Below are 15,877 nucleotides of genomic sequence, written 5' to 3'. Positions count from 1 at the left end.
TAAAATCAAGATGTGTGGCCACATATTGGCAGACACTCTCACATGATGGTTGTTAACTGTAGAGCCTTTGCCTGCAGATTTTCCGAGGGTACGGTTACCTTGACAACAAGCAGAAAGAAGGCAGGCCGGAGAAATGATGCAAATAAAGCAAAAGGGAGGCTAATTTCATGATGACAATCTGACCATGACAGAGGAGGCTCACTCACAGATGGGAAAGTACTGTCCAAGTCATGACCAGGTGACTGTTACGAGAGAGAGAAAGAGAGAGAGAAGGGGCGGGGGGTGGTGGTGGAATTTACCACTGAGAGACCAGAAGAGGGAGAGGCTGGTTACCAAGGCAACTGGGGAGCAAGGAATGAAAAAATGGGGCTTCACCACAGCCGCAGAAAATTGCTTCTAGCCAAGCAACACAGGACTGTTGCTATAGAAACAAAGAGAACAGGGATCCTGTAGACCATGGGGAGAATTATCACTGAAATACTGAGCAGGAAAGACTCCTAAATCAGAATGGAGCCTGTGGTCCAAAACAAATGAGGAGAAGTGAGAAAAAAAACATCATACCATTTCCATTCATTGTAATTCTGCCAGCCCCACCAAAGGAGAATGGGAACATATTTTTTTAATACCTTTAGGCTATTTTATTTGTACCTCTGTCTCCCTAATGATCTTCTGAACTCTAAATTATACTAAGAATAGTTCCTGAAAGATAATCTGTAACTTGAAATCCTAATTAGAGAGATTAAGTTCAAGGGAAAATTGGGAAATTGAAGTCTATGATCAAGAGTTAATAAGTATTTATAAAAAACAACATAAAACCCTCTAATGGGCAGCTTTGCAGGGTAATAAGGAGACAAAAGGCGGCAAAAGGGAGTCAGAAAAGCTATTTGTGGTCATGCCCAGGTATTAGCCCTGACCCCTCTCTGCCTTGTATGAGGCCAGATGGGAAATAACTTATTCTGAAAGATAGCTCAACAGGAAAGGGAGTCTTTCACTCAAAGTGTATGTGTATATCTAGAGGTGAGGATGCAGAAGCCCATCTCAACACACTCCACTGCTTACAGATTATTTGGGGTTAAAAAAAATCTAGTTTACAAGGCAAAAATGCTGGGATACGTTCAGTCTGGAAGAGGATGTCTAAAATGCAGGAATGAGGTACTAGGGAGACTCAAATTACTTGGAGGGTAATAATTCTTGCCTGCCCTTCTGAAAGTCCACAGTCAGCCACCTAATTGTTACCGCTGGTGTGGGTGTGCTGTACCCTAGGGCAGATGGGTAGTCAGGTTGTCAGGCAACCTCTAGGTTGCCTCACATTCTTTAGGAAATTGAGAGCAGTACATGGGGTGGAATGGGCATGGGAATATGGCAGAAAAGGAGAAAGGGAGAAGTGCGGAAAGTTAGAGGGGAAATCTAGGTGATGACCCAATTTAAAAAATTTTTACAAAAAGAAAGAAATATAGGGAGAAGGTAAAGGTGAAGCCATTAAGAGTGGAAGGATCATTCAAAATGGAACATCCAGGAAGTTTGAACTTTTTGGAATTCTACAGGATGCTGCGACATGGAAAGGAGGAGGTATATGCCATGGAAGGCCTGAAGCATCTTCTCCCAAGAGAAGAAAGTTGGGTCAAAGATAAACACTAGCTCTTTGGTACAATCCAAAGTGCTGAGAATTCCCTGGCAGTCCAGTGGTTGGGACTCTGTGCTTCCACTGCTGGGGTCCCAGGTTCAATCCCTCATCAGGGAACTAAGATACTGCAAGCCGCACAGCCAAAAAAAAATTATTTTTAAATTACAAATTAAGGGCTTCCCTGGCGGCGCAGTGGTTGAGAGTCCGCCTGCTGATGCAGGGGACATGGGTTTGTGCCCCGGTCCGGGAGGATCCCACATGCCGCGGGAGCGGCTGGGCCCGTGAGCCATGGCCGCTGAGTCTGCGTGTCTGGAGCCTGTGCTCCGCAACGGGAAAGGCCACAGCAGTGAGAGGCCCGCGTACCGCAAAAAAAAAAAAAAATCACAAATTAAAACAAAAAAGCAAAACGCCTTTGCAGCCTGACCCCCATCCTAATTAGAGACCCCAAATAAAAAATGTTTCATGCAGGAATATTTCATGATGAACATGGTGCCTGTATTTGTTTCCTAGGACTACCATAACAAATTACCACAAACTGGGTGGCTTAGAAAACAGAAATGTATTCTCTCACAGTTCTGGAGTCTAGAAGCCCAAAATCAGTGCATTGGTAGGGCCACACTCCCATGCTTCCCCTCTAGGGGAGAATCCTTCCCTGCCTCTTCTAGCTTCTGGTGGTTGCTGGGAATCCTTGACATTCCTTGGTTTGTGGCAGGATGACTCCAATCCTGCCTATCTCACATGGCCATCTTCTCTGTTGTACGTGTGTCTCTGTCCGAGAATTTCCCTCTCTCTCTCTTTTTTTTTAAATAAATTTATTTATTTATTTGTTTGTTTCTTTAATTTTTGGCTGTGTTGGGTCTTCGTTGCTGCATGCGGGCTTTCTCTAGTTGCAGCGAGCGGGGGCTACTCTTTGTTGCAGTGCGCAGGCTTCTCATTGCGGTGGCTTCTCTTGTTGCGAAGCATGGGCTCTAGGCACGCAGGCTTCAGTAGTTGTGGCACGTAGGCTCAGTAGTTGTGGTGCACGGGCTTAGTTGCTCTGCGGCATGTGGGATCTTCCCAGGCCAGGGCTCAAACCCGTGTTCCTTGCACTGGCAGGTGGATTCTTAACCACTGCACCACCAGGGAAGCCCGAGAATTTCCCTCTCTTAAGGACACCAGTCACTGGATTAGAGCCCACCCTAATCCAGTATGACCTCATCTTAACTTGATTATATCTGCAAAGACCGTATTTCCAAATAAGGTCACATTCACAGTTTCTGGATAGTCATGAATTTAGTGGGGGACAATATACAACCCAGTACAGTGCCTGTGAGTAATCACAACACCTTCTATTGGTCTGGTGAATGGCTGTTTCCATTACTGTTGCCATTGGTGATTGGCCAATTCAAATCTAGGAGCATCGGAATGGCTCAAAACAAGTGAGGGGAAGAAGAGAGTAGAGCTCACCATAAACCATGGAGTTACCACGGTTTCTGTAACTCCTAAAGTTGAGTTATAGTTTGCTTCAGAGCACACCAGAATGTTCTCAAAGAGAGCTCACTTCCTGCCTTCTCAGATCTCCAAGACAGCCTACACACGCACAGGGATCCCCGAAGGCTGCAAAATCAGAGTGGGGAGGTGCAAAAGGGGAAAAGATGCAGAGCCATCAGAGGTCCTTTCCGGTTCTAATCTCATGGCTCCTTCAATCCCTCTCCTCTACTTCTCTGGCCCTTTCTCTTTCTTGTGGCTTTGGCACTGTGGGCCTTCATCATCTTCATATATTGATGAGTCTCAAATCTGTGTCTTCATTTCAACCCCCTTTCTAAAGCTTTAATGTCACATTTCCAACTTCCTGTTGGGTGCTCTATTTTGAATGACCCCATTACCTCAATCTCATTGTGTCCCAAACCACAATCAGTTTCTTTTCCTGACTTCCCTATTTCAAAGAATCACAGAGGATGTTTGTGGCAAAAAGATCCTCTTAGAAATCCAGTGCAACCCCTCTTGTTTTGGAAAAATGAGACCACCTGGCCTGCAAATCAGACCAGATTCCTCCCCCTTCCCCAGATTCCACACAACCTTCCCAATCCTCTCTTCCGAATAGCTATTCCCTTAGCTTAGAACACCTTCTTCCTCTTCACCTAGCCAAATACTCCTGGAACTCGTATTTCCAGTTAAAGTCACAGTATCTCCAACAAGAACTTTCTTGACGACTCCAAAGTGCTCTCTTTCCCTTCTGAGGCTTGCAGCCCTTGTCTGAGTCGCTTTACTTTGTGATCATGTTTGCACACTCATAAACTTCCATAAGGAACCATCACTTCATATATCATTGCTCTTACTATGTGGGCACTATTCTAAGCACTTTATTTTATTTTAATTAATTTATTTATTTACCTATATTTGGCTGCGTTGGGTCTTTGTTGCTGTGCGTGGGCTTTCTCTAGTTGCAGCAAGCGGGGGCTACTCTTCCTTACGGTGCGCGGGCTTCTCATTGTGGTGGCTTCTCTTGTTGTGGAGCATGGGCTCTAGGTGCACAGGCTTCAGTAATTGTGGCTTGAGAGCTCTGGAGCGCAGGCTCAGGAGTTGTGGCGCATGGGCTTTGTTGCTCCACAGCATGTGGGATCTTCCCAGACCAGGGATCAAACCTGTGTCCCCTGCATTGGCAGGTGGATTCTTAACCACTGCGCCACCAGGGAAGTCCTAAGCACTTTCAATATAGTAACTTATTTAATCTTTGCCACAGTCCTATGAGGTAGATGTTAATATTATATCCATTTTAGAGAAGAAGGAAACTTCTAGGACTCAAGGGTGTTGAGTGATATTCCCAAACATCACATAGGTAGTAAGTAACCTCAAGTCCCTGTTCTTAACCATTTTACTATGCCATCTATACCACCTTCTGTAAATATTTTTGTATCTCCACAGGACATGGCTCCAACCCCTTGTTCCAATGTTTTTCTAAGTGTGACCTCAGGAAATCCACCTCCCTGCTTGCTTGTCAGTAATGTAGATTCCTGGTCCTGACCTACTACATCAGGGTCTTGGGGATGCATAGATTCTTAAGGTCCACTCAGGTTCGAGGATCATTGCCTTAACCAAAATAGGCCTTAGAGGATTTAAAGACTGAATGGAGTCATTGACTCCAGCGCAGTCTGAAGACACTGCAGTGCCCAGTGAGGACAAATGGAGGGCCCTCATGTGCAACAGCATCACAGACTCACAGCTTCTGCCTGCCATGGGTCATGAGATGCTGTGGACCAATCAGAGGCTCAGGTCTTTGCCCTCCTTTCTCCTCTGTTCATCTCAGTCTCCCAAAATCCTGTCTACTCCTTCCCTGATGATTTATTGCCTCTTGAGACATTAATATGTCCATTTCAGATTACTTTAAGCACTCCTTCCGGGAAGATTTCTTACTTTACCAATCCCTTCTATCACCTTCCAAATATGACTGATCTGTGTGGCTTGTTAGATGGTTTAAATAATACTAATCATTTACTGAGCACTTAATATTGTTCACAACAACCCAAAGAAGCAGGTACTATGATTTATACCTGTTTTACAGATGTGGAAACTGGGACTGGGAGATGTTAATAATTTGTCCGAGTTCACAAAGCTGGAAAATACAGAGGCTGATTTGGAATGGAGCTCTGTTGGGTGTGGGAGGCTACTTAACCATACGGCTTCCCACAAGTTTAGAGGCAATCCAACACTTACTTCCTGGGCACCGACTGGACCCTGGCACTGAGTCTTATTGTTTAGTAACTCACCTGATTAGAGACTTGAAGAACATATTTAGATTTGCTCACCAAAAGAATGGTAATCTTAATACAGTTGATCCCTTTGGCAACAGTTCTAAATAAAGACATTAAGAAGAGCTGTCCACTGGGCTTAAAGTAGAAATGCCCACACCCCAACGGAACCTTAGCTGACACATTTACAGACCTCCCCTTTACCTTCCCCAGTCACCCAGTCATCAGTCACCTCCCAATTGGTTATCTTATCCTTAGAATCCTCTTTCACACTCCCTATCACCTTCCAGATCAACAAAGCCATCCCCATCATCCCCTGCTCCTTCTAATGTGCATATTCTGAAATATCCTGACCCCAGGGGGCACTTAAGACAAATTCGACACTTTTGAGATAGTTCCACCCGTCTCAGTTCCCCAGGATAGCTGCCAATAGGGGCAGGAGTTAAGCACTTGGTTTAGCCTTTGATTGTCTAACAGAGAGGATGGCCTTTCTTTTCCACTCCACGTGTGGCTTCTCAGCTGTCCTTTATTGTCTACGTCCACAACCCCGAGTTGTGTACTTAGTCCCTTAGGTGTACTATTCAGGGGAAAACCTCATTTGTAGAAATTGTTCTCCGAAATCCAGGAATAATCTCATGGCTATTTTCAGACAAAGATAGAGGTAGGAGCCCGCAGAAGTGAGCTAGGAAGGAGCTTAAAATACTTCACATACCAGAAACACCCTCCCTTCCCCCCAGGAGATGGCTTTATTCCCACTCCTTTCTCAACAGTCAGACTCAAAGGAGCTGAAGCTTAGAGGCAGACAGTTGGTACTAGCTGCCTGGGCTCAGACAAATGACTTAAATGTCTCTGAGCTTCAGTTTGCTCACCTGTGAAACGGGGCTGACACCACCCTGATCTCCAGGTTATTGTGAGAATTAAGGTATGTAAAACAACATCAGCATCAGCGTTAGGGCCTGTACCTAGGAGTCCCTAAGATTTTATTGAGGACTCATGAATTCTTTTAAGGTCTAGTAAAGCGAGAGAAGCCCTACAAACTAGTGTCTTGACAAGTGGAAGGATGAACGCACTGGGAACAGAGTGACTATAACTAAAGGAGGGAAATGGAGTTTTTTTAAAAAAATTATTTATTATTTATTTTTGGCTGCGCTGGGTCTTCATTGCTGCACGTGGGCTTTCTCTAGTTGCGGCGAGCGGGGGCTACTCTTCGTTGCGGTGCACGGGCTTCTCATTGCGGTGGCTTCTCTTGTTGCGGAGCACGGGCTCTAGGTGCGTGGGCTTCAGTAGTTGTGGCTCGTGGGCTCAGTAGCTGTGGCTCGTGGGCTCTAGAGCACAGACTCTGTAGTGGCGCACGGGCTTAGTTGCTCCGCGGCATGTGGGATCTTCCCGGACTAGGACTCGAACCCGTGTCTCCTGCATTGGCAGGCAGATTCTTAACCACTGCGCCACCAGGGAAGTCCTGGGAATGGAGTTTTAAGAAAAGAATCCCAGTAATCCAAGTCTGTTTTTATCAAACAGCTATTTATGCCCTGGGTTTGGGGACATAGGGGCAGTGGGGGTGGAGTGGAAAGTTTACCTGACAGGAGACTGGGTTTGGGATTAGGATTCTGTTCTGGGACCTTGAGCAAGAAACCTGTCTGGGGGAATTCCCTGGTGGTCCAGTGGTTAGGACTCTGTGCTTCCACTGCAAGGGGTGTGGGTTCAATCCTTGGTCGGGCAACTAAGATCCCGAAAGCCCGCACAGTGCAGCCAAAAAAAAAAACCTGTCTGGGCTCCAGTACCAAGCGGCAGACATCGCTTATTTACCAGGTTGTGATGAGGGTCACTTTGTAAATGTGAGGAATTTACATCAATAGTAGCTTTTGGACTCAACTCAGGCTTCGCAGGAGTGCAGGTGGGCAATACCGACCTAGGTCTCAGCTGTAAAGCAGGATTACATGAGACAAAGTGGCCTTCTCCCACCATGATGCTCGTGCCTCTCTGAACAGCAACTGTTTTCCTTACACAGTCCCAGAAGGCGCCTCTCTGGGGCAAGACGAATCTACCCAGCCCACAAAGGCAGCAGAGTGGCTGGTCATGGAACATTTGCTCCACTTCATCCCAATAAGTGGCAGGCACAGTGGCCCCAAGGAGAGACAATTCCAGCAAGCAGCTAAGTGATGAAATTCCCTACTTCCTCCACACACCCCATGCTACCAAAACAAGCTGATCATTATTATGCAGTGGTTCACACCTCTGGCTCTGCAGAGAGGCAGAGCTGGTTTCAAATCCCTTGAACTCATTTACTTACTAGCTGTGTAATACTGGACAGTTATGTTTCACTCTTAGAACCTCAGTTCCCTCTTCTGTAGGCCTTGGCCTGTGGTTGGTGTGGTATAATGTGTAGGAAGGAGCAAGGTGCTTAGACACAGGCAGTGCTCCATCAGGAATGGCTATTAATAAATTCTCCCCTCTTGCATTTACGGCAAGTTTCTGAGAACTATGGGAGGTAAAGGGAGCCTTCATTTTCCTTTATTAATCAAGGGAGAAAGAAAAAAAATCACATCACATCACCAATTCTCATAGAATTTTTAATAATCTCTTTTTTTTTTTTTTTTTTTTTTTGCAGTACGCGGGCCTCTCACTGTTGTGGCCTCTCCCATTGCGGAGCACAGGCTCCGGACGCGCAGGCTCAGCGGCCATGGCTCACGGGCCCAGCTGCTCCGCGGCATGTGGGATCTTCCTGGACCGGGGCACGAACTTGTGTCCCCTGCATCGGCAGGCGGACTCTCAACCACTGCGCCACCAGGGAAGCCCCCTCATAGAATTTTAAAAAAGACATCCTGCAAGCGACTTCCCTGGTGGCCCAGTGGTTAGGACTTTGCGCTTCCATTGCAAGGACCACAGGTTCGATCCCTGGTCAGGGAACTAAGATCCTGCAAGCCGTGGGGCATGGCAAAAAAAAAAAAAAAAGGCATTAAAAAGATGTCCTGCAAATACCACTAAGGTAAGAACAGTACCACCCTAAAGGATTTAAGGGTTTATAGTTTAGAAAGTGGTTTAAAGTCTATACTTTGGGAATTCCCTGATGGTACAGTGGTTAAGACTCTGCACGCTCACTGCTAAGGGCCTGGGTTCTATCCCTGGTCGGGGAACTAAGATCCCACAAGCCGCGTGGCCAAAAACAAGAAAAAAGAAAAAAAAAGTTTATCCTTCATTTAATGCCTGCCAACCCCTTGTGAAGTAGCATTTATCCCCACTTTACAAGTAAGGAAACTAGGGCTTTTAGCTTTTAGGTAAAGCTAAAAGCACAGGACGAGTAAATGGTGGAACCCTGGGATTTCAAGCCTTCTAAAATACAAATTCAGCACTCTGCAATTCACAAGAGTGCTTACCGAGTACTGAACCTACATTGTTTAGACATGTCTGAAATGGCATTTCAGGAACCCAGAGTGGAGTGACCAGGTTAGCAACATGGTTAGAGATCACTCGTGGCTACCCTGAAACAATTTTCCTTGGTTCCGGGGGATGCGGTGGGCATAAGCTCTGCCCCCACTCTGACATGTTTGAGAAATCTTTTATTAGAAGATGTTTCAGAAGGCAACATTTTCAAATCAGGCAATCAGTAATCACAACTAAATACAAAATTTCAGGTAAACCTGCCTTTTAAAATAAATCAGACTCTTGCAACAGGAGAATTGCCCCAGAGCTTTTTTCTTGTACAAAAACAATTAACACCACTTTGCAAAAGGCATACAAAAATACAGTATTAAAAAAAAAAGAAGAAGACTGCTCCCGGCATAATACCCAACAGCAGCTCATAAAACACAAGCTATTCAGGTGAGACATCAGTAACCTACATCTCAACTGTTCTCCAAAGACAGTTCTAGAAGTCAGTTGGCTCCCAAAAACCATGCTCCAGAAGGTAGGGAGGCTTTTTCCTAACTTCCACTGGGGTTCTCTGAGGCCAGGAAGCAACCTCAGGAACAGACCCTCATGCATAATAGGTTTGGAAGTAGCAGCCGGCTTCCCAGAGCCACGTATAGCGCTCTACCATCCTCCCTTCCCCTACTTTCAAACCCCCATCCAGTAGGCACCTGCTGCCCTGGGCAGAGTTCTGGAGGGGCTGGTCTTTCTTCCAGGCTAGGCTTAGGGGCTGCTGAGATTGCCCACATGACACCTGTTGGGGTGGGTGTCTTTCTCAGAATGGAGGCTGCGCCTGGAATCCACTTGGAGAGGCTCAGTCCAGCTGGGGTAAAATCCATCATGGTCCACTAAGCAGCGCTCCTGGAAGCTCCTTATAAACCCACCAGGAAGCTAGTCTGCCTTCCAGAGCACTGGATGCGTCCCAGCAGCTCTCCCAGTAAGAACTGCAGTAGGCCCAGATTCTGGGAAAAGGATCTGACTCATGTCAAGCTGGCAGGAGGCCAAGGGTAGCTACAGAGCCAGCAAGCTCCTTGGAGTTGCATGAGAAGGACAGGTTTGCATGGTCCTAGTAGAACTTCAAACTTACCAGTCAGGGATTGAGATGAGAGGGAGGTGGGAAAGAGGAAGTGGTACAGTTCTCCCTCCTCAGGTGCCTAACATCTGCTTTGAGAAAATTCTAAGATGGAAAACACCTGGGCAGGGAACAGGTTTACAGCCAGGAGTCCAAGCCTTCCCCAGGCCACAGTGTGGGACACTTTGCCCTGTGTCCTGGGGAAATATTTCTGACCTGTGGGAAAGGGGGTGCCTTAGAGCCCATTGCATAACAAAGGCAGAAGGAAACAAAAAATTCCCTGGTGAGGACTGAATGGTCTCTGCCCTCAGAGGAAAGGACCCAGGGGGCTTTTAGACAAAGAATCTAGAGCCCAAGTTCTTTAAATGTTCTCAAGGTCGCAGCCTGGAGAGTGGTGGGAGGAGGGGTGTCATTTAACGTCAGAATATATATATTAAAGGTGTCCAACTCCTCAGCTACTGTAAAGTGTCTGACAGTGAGGTAATGGTCCCTGCTGATTAAGTCTGCGAGCTCGTCTTCACCCAAGACAGCTTGTATGTCTCCTGGAAAAAGGAGCCTCAGGGACAGTGTCCAGGCCCAGCTGTCCCAGCGTCACCCCAGAGACACCAGTGGGAGCATCCTTTCCCAGCCTAAAGCTCATCGGGAGTGTGAGATTTCATGCAGGCTGGAGCCCCCCGACAACGTCCACCACCTGTTGCATAGCATCTGTCGGGCTTTTCTTCGGAGCTAGTGAGCTAGGCAGACCCCAAGGCTCCTCAGTCAGCTGTCTGCCTGAGAAGCCAAAGGCGTCAGAGAAGCCACAGCGCTCCCATGAGTCAGGGCAGAGGGAGAGTTGGGCTGCGAGGTTTCCAAGAATGCAAGCCCTTCTTGTGTGTGCTCCGGCTGCAATGCATTCTGGGATCTACTGTCCAGGCTGTCCCACTGAAACCAAAATGTGCAAATTCCTATGGGGGATAGGAGAGGTTAAAAAATAAATTCGGGTCTTTGTTAAGACAGAGCAGTCAGGCTTTTTGGTCAGTTAGTAGCCACTGAGGTACGCAATTCTTTTCTGCAGTTGCTGCTGCCGACACCGGAGCTGCCTTTTCTCTGTAGCCATCCTCTTCTCAGCCCCCACTAGGGCTTGCAAGTATTCCAAGGCCTTGCTCAGGATCACTACTTTGGGGGCCTTGGAGCAGCTGGCCAGGGTGGGCACCTGGTCCCTCAGGGCCAAGAACCTGGAACGGAGGTCATTCCGTCTTTTGCGCTCCAGGAAGTTGTGGTTCTTCCTCTTGGTCACGTCCTCAGTGTCAGAACTGACAGGTTTGGGGTGGCAGGACTGGGGAGGCTCTCTTTCTACAGGCGGGGGGCTCACAATTTCTTCATCTGCCTCATCTTCCTTTTCCTCTGGTACATCTCTCTCCAGACCCTCTTCTTGGGGCCCTCGCCCTGGAGCCTCTCCTTGGGAGCAGCTTTCTGGAGGAAAACGGGCGGCATAGTTGTGCTGTTGTTGATGGATGGAGATGTGGAAGTGTTTCATGCAGGGGTCCAAAGGGTCTGCTCGCACTGTGATGGTGACCGGCTTCCGGACACCCAGGGACTGTCTCTTCTCCACGGTCACAACGTCGATTTCTTCACCCTCTGTCCAAGAAGAGAGATCAACAGAAGAAACACACCCCATGAGAAACACATACTCAGACCCTATCCTGGAGTTTGGGAAAGGAGGTGACATTTTCCCAATTCAGATATAAACAAATTCAAGGGAGGAGAAAGACAGCTGATTCATCTGTAATGAGGCTAAGGGCAGTGTGAAGGAAAGGAGGTGAAATAAGCAAGGAGGAAAATATTCTCCGATTTCTCTTTGCACAGCAAGGCTTAGATAAGAACAAAAGGCAGACCCAAGCCAACAGCCCCCAGTCTGCACAGGCTCTCCCCTCCCCCACTGGGGGATGGAGAAAAAGAGCTATCAGCCTGGGACAAAGTTTAGCTCTAAAGATCTTCCCCAGTCGGGCTCTTTCATGCCCCATCAGAATTGTAAATGAGGGGTCTGTGGGCAGAGCTGCCCTTTGTTCCAGCCCAGCACAGCCTGCACTTGGGAATTGTTACTTTTCACAAGTTATAAATCCTATTATTCCCCCACCTCTCTATTCTGCCGCCCCTTTCAGCTGAAGAGTCGGAGAAGGGAGGGCTACAACCCATCCCTCCTCACCCAGAGGGGAGGGAAAGGGCTTGCCTTAGCAGCATTTTGCTCCTGGGTTCAATGGGTTTCTAGAGTCATCCATCATTTATAGGTTGCCTGCCCCACCCCCTTCCCTGACCAGAAGAGGGTTGGATTTGTAATCACAGGTCTGCAAAAGCTGCAGGAACTTCACAAAGGTACAAGCGACCATTTCCAAGCTACCTATGCCAGGGCAGGAACTGAGCAGCATGGGAATGTTCTGACACAAGGGCCAAAACACTAGCAACACCTGGACATGCCCCCATCATTCCGTTGCTCCAAGGTCTTTTAGGTTACCCCAACCAGGAGAGGGACAATTTGGGGAGAACCTTCCTGCTCCACACGTTTTCCAGCCCCCGCATAGAAGGCCACCTTAATGCATTTCAGCCTGACAACAGAAGAGCTCAGTTCTCGGCCTCTTTTGCATATCAGGATGCTTGAGCCCCTTTGTCAGGAAGGCTTCCATTGTGTGGACAATCGCATTATTTCTCCATTAATAAAACCTGACCGTTCAGCCCTCCTGGCCCCTAGGCCTGTGATTGGCTGGCTAAGCGGTGTTTTGAAGGCTGTCTTACCCAGCCCCTGGCCCCTATTGGCTGAGCTTTGCCATCAGTCACTCTTCCCACCCCCCTCATTGTTTGCAATCTGTTGCATTTTGTTCTGGGCCATGTGGCCTATGGGTGAACCAGGAGCTTGCAAACAGGTTCAGGTTAAAGGGCAGGTTAGAAAATGAATCAGGAGGCTTCCCCACATCCCAAACCTTTAATATTTCAGGGTTAAACCTCATAGCTGCGGAAGGCTCTGCCTAAAGAAGAAATAAGGTACAACACGATTCTCCTTTCCGGAGAGTAGTGCCTAACTCTACCCAGACAAGGAAGTGTCCTCGGCTGGACAATCAGGTCATACTCCATGTGCAAAGGGAGAAACTGAGACCCAGTTCGGCCAAGTCCACACATCACCTTTGTAATGTTCTGGATCTCAAACTAAGATCTCCAGACTCCCGAAACAATGGTCTTTCCATTCTACCACTCAATCAGCCTTTGTAGAGATACATCTTTATTGGTTTCTTGATCTCAAAGTTCCCATTCCAGCCATTAAGCAAACAGAAGGTCTTGGTGTAGAAAGCAAGCAGGTTAAAAATGACCTTAACACAGTGGACCGAAAAAATTGACTTTTAATTGTTCTTGTTATCCTTATTTTTACCTTCAAGTGTATGACAACCTCCATACCCATTCCCCAGTTCCCTCTAAATGGTCATGTAAGTTATTCTTAAAAGCTACAGTGAGGTTTCAGTCCTGATTTTCCCGATGCGAGCCTCAGTTTGCACCCTATAAAACACCCTCGCCAATATTTCTCATGGGCACTTCTGAGAAGAGATTAGGCTAAGAACAACATAGTCTGGTGGCACAGGATGCAGCAGGCTGTCCTCAGTGAGGTTTACACTTGCCTTCAAGGATAGGGAAGGGGAACCTGGAGCTCTGTATCTGTGACCCCAGCACCAAGCCCAGAGCTTAGCACAAAGTAGGGGCCAGCTAACATTTGTTGAATACAAATGAAGCAGTTGAAAGCCCTCAGACGAATTGGGCGGGACCTAGAGGAACACCTTCCCACATCAGGCCAGAGCAAAAAGGCAAGATGTACCACTTCTCAGATAAGCTACCACGAAGTTCCTCTAAACCTCAGAGAAGTGCCTGGTTGGGATGGAGGATTGAGCAAAAGAGGCTGGCTGGATGGCAGGAAGCTGGGGTTCACTTCTGGTGATTTCCTATTTCTAAGCCTGTTTCCATCTGTTAATGGGGAGTGGTCATTCCTCCGCTACCTGTCTCATGGGTGATGGTGTGGATGCAAACATGGTAAGGGGTAGCGGAGCAAGAGAAGCCATTATTGTCTTTCAAAAGTAAACCAGGCAGGAGACCAGGTTTTTGAAAGGATGAAGGCTTTGGCTTTGCACAAAGACTCCTCAGCTTCTTCTCTCCTCAGGGGAGCGAGTTTCCCAGAGAAAGAGACAGGAAAAAAAAAAAATTCAAGCCTGGAGTGACACTTAAGGGACCCTTTCCAGCCTTAGGAGGACAGAAATCCCCTACGGTCCAATCCCTGTATTGTCCTCCTAAGCGCCAAGCCCCAGCCTGTCTCCCTGTCTCCCTTGTCCCCTGGGGCTCCAATCATCATCAAAGGGACGCTGGCTCCCACGCCACTTCTTCAAACTGTTTACTAACACACCCACGTGCCAGACAGACACCGCTGGGGGCTACACCGGCAGCTTCAGCCACAGGAAGGGGGAGGTGGCGGAAGGGCTTGCGCAGACCCACTGCCTGACCTCAGCGGCAGAGGTTTGGCCACCCATGAGGTGCCCCCCTCTTTGATGGCCCACGGCGGTCCTTACCCGAGTCGCTTGGGCTCTCGGACCCCGAGCAGGCCTGGGTCTTGGGCTCGCCCAGCGGACAGGGGGCAGCGGGCGCCGGGTTGCCGGCTTCGAGGCTGGGAGCGCAGTCCAGGGCGGCGGGCGCCTTGGGCGGGTTCCCCCGGGGCGCGCCAGCAGCGAGCCGGTCGCTCACCGCTCTCTCCAGCCGTTCCCGGGCCGAGAAGCCGCTCCACATGCAGTCACGGCGGATGATGGAGGCGTAGTTCCTGCCCCAAGCTTTCGAGTGACCCCGGGATTCTGCCTCGTCCCCGGCGCCCCCTCCGGGCCACGGCTCTGGAGGACCAATTCCGGGGGCCGGGTCCCCGGCGCCGGGACCGGAGCCCCAGGGCGGCGACGTGGGGGGCGACGGCACCAGCTCGAATTTCTTCCAGATGTCCTCGCTGGGCGCCGTGGAGCGGTAGAAATCCTCCCCGCAGTCATAGTCGTAGAAATAGTGCTGGTACGAGTCGAAGTCCATGTCCGCTCCCTGCGGGAGGGAAGGGGGACGTGCTGACCCGGGTGCAGGCCCGGGGAGGGAGGCGTCCCCCCGTCCCCCAGCACAGCTGGCTGCCAGGCTCTCGTCCCTCTCCAATCGCTCGGCTTGGAGCCCGCGCCCTTCTCTCGCGACCCGGCAGCCCGGCCGCGGGTCAGCGTGCCCAGGGAAGCCGGTCACAGCGCGCGGACTAGGGTGCAGGGAGCGAGTTCAAAGCAAACTTTGCCAGCGCCGCCCGGAGCGCAGCTCCCAGGGCCCGGCCGGGCCGGGCGGGGGCGCGCTGTGCCCAGAAGGCAGCCTGCAGCCCGTCCCCCGGGACCCGAGCCCGTTCCCCGGCCGCCCGCAGCCTCACCTCGCTCCCGCCGCCGACCGCCTGGAGCGTACCGGCTCCCCGCCGGCTCGGGGCAGCCCGGCAGCCCGCACACATGCACATGCGCGCCACCGAGCGCGCGGACCGCACTCAGGAGCTCGCCCCCCCGCGCGCGCTCCCGCCCTCGCTCGCGCACGGCGACCCGGACGCTCCCGGGAGCGGCGCGGGAGCGCGAGATGCAGGCGCATTGTTTCCCGGCTGCCTTATATCTCGTCGCGCGCCCGGGGCTCAGGGACCGGGGGCGGGCCCTACGGGACAAGCCCCGCCCCTCCCCCGCCCCTCCCGGTCGACAGGTGGGGGCGGTAGAGTCCCAGCCCCACCCTTCCAAGCTACCCTCTCTGACTCTATTCTATTCCCTGTACCCCTCGAAATGAATTGCACACTGGGGAGCGCAGAGCAGGCGGCGAGCTCATGTAGCCTGGCGGTCGCCTGGTGGGGGCGTGACTGTTTAGCGAGGCCCGGGTGGTCCCCTAGAGACCGAACGAGAACCGCGCTCCTTGCAGATTCTGGGCTGGGGAAGAGAACTACTCCCCGCCCCACGAGCCTGCTTCCCCGGGCTCGCCCCTCTTGGTTCTGGTGCGTCTGGCCCG

The 15,877-nt window shown here is 50.0% G+C and overlaps 1 protein-coding gene across 1 annotated transcript; it reads right to left on the bottom strand.

Moving 5' to 3' along the window:
* Nucleotides 1-8,288: 8,288 nt before the first annotated feature.
* On the bottom strand, nt 8,289-15,477 carry MYCL (MYCL proto-oncogene, bHLH transcription factor). Its single transcript, XM_060140453.1, has 3 exons — nt 15,270-15,477; nt 14,407-14,911; nt 8,289-11,446 (listed from the first exon to the last, which is right to left on the bottom strand). Exons 1-3 carry the CDS (start codon nt 15,348-15,350, stop codon nt 10,848-10,850), a joined length of 1,185 nt encoding a protein of 394 aa, XP_059996436.1. The 5' UTR covers nt 15,351-15,477; the 3' UTR covers nt 8,289-10,847.
* Between the last annotated feature and the right edge of the window lie 400 nt (nt 15,478-15,877).

Source organism: Lagenorhynchus albirostris, chromosome 2 (genome assembly GCF_949774975.1).
Source record: "Lagenorhynchus albirostris chromosome 2, mLagAlb1.1, whole genome shotgun sequence".
Classification (NCBI taxonomy): Eukaryota; Metazoa; Chordata; class Mammalia; order Artiodactyla; family Delphinidae; genus Lagenorhynchus; species Lagenorhynchus albirostris.
The sequence above is the reverse complement of the archived record's forward strand: the minus strand, read 5'-3'. Positions and strand labels throughout refer to the sequence as shown.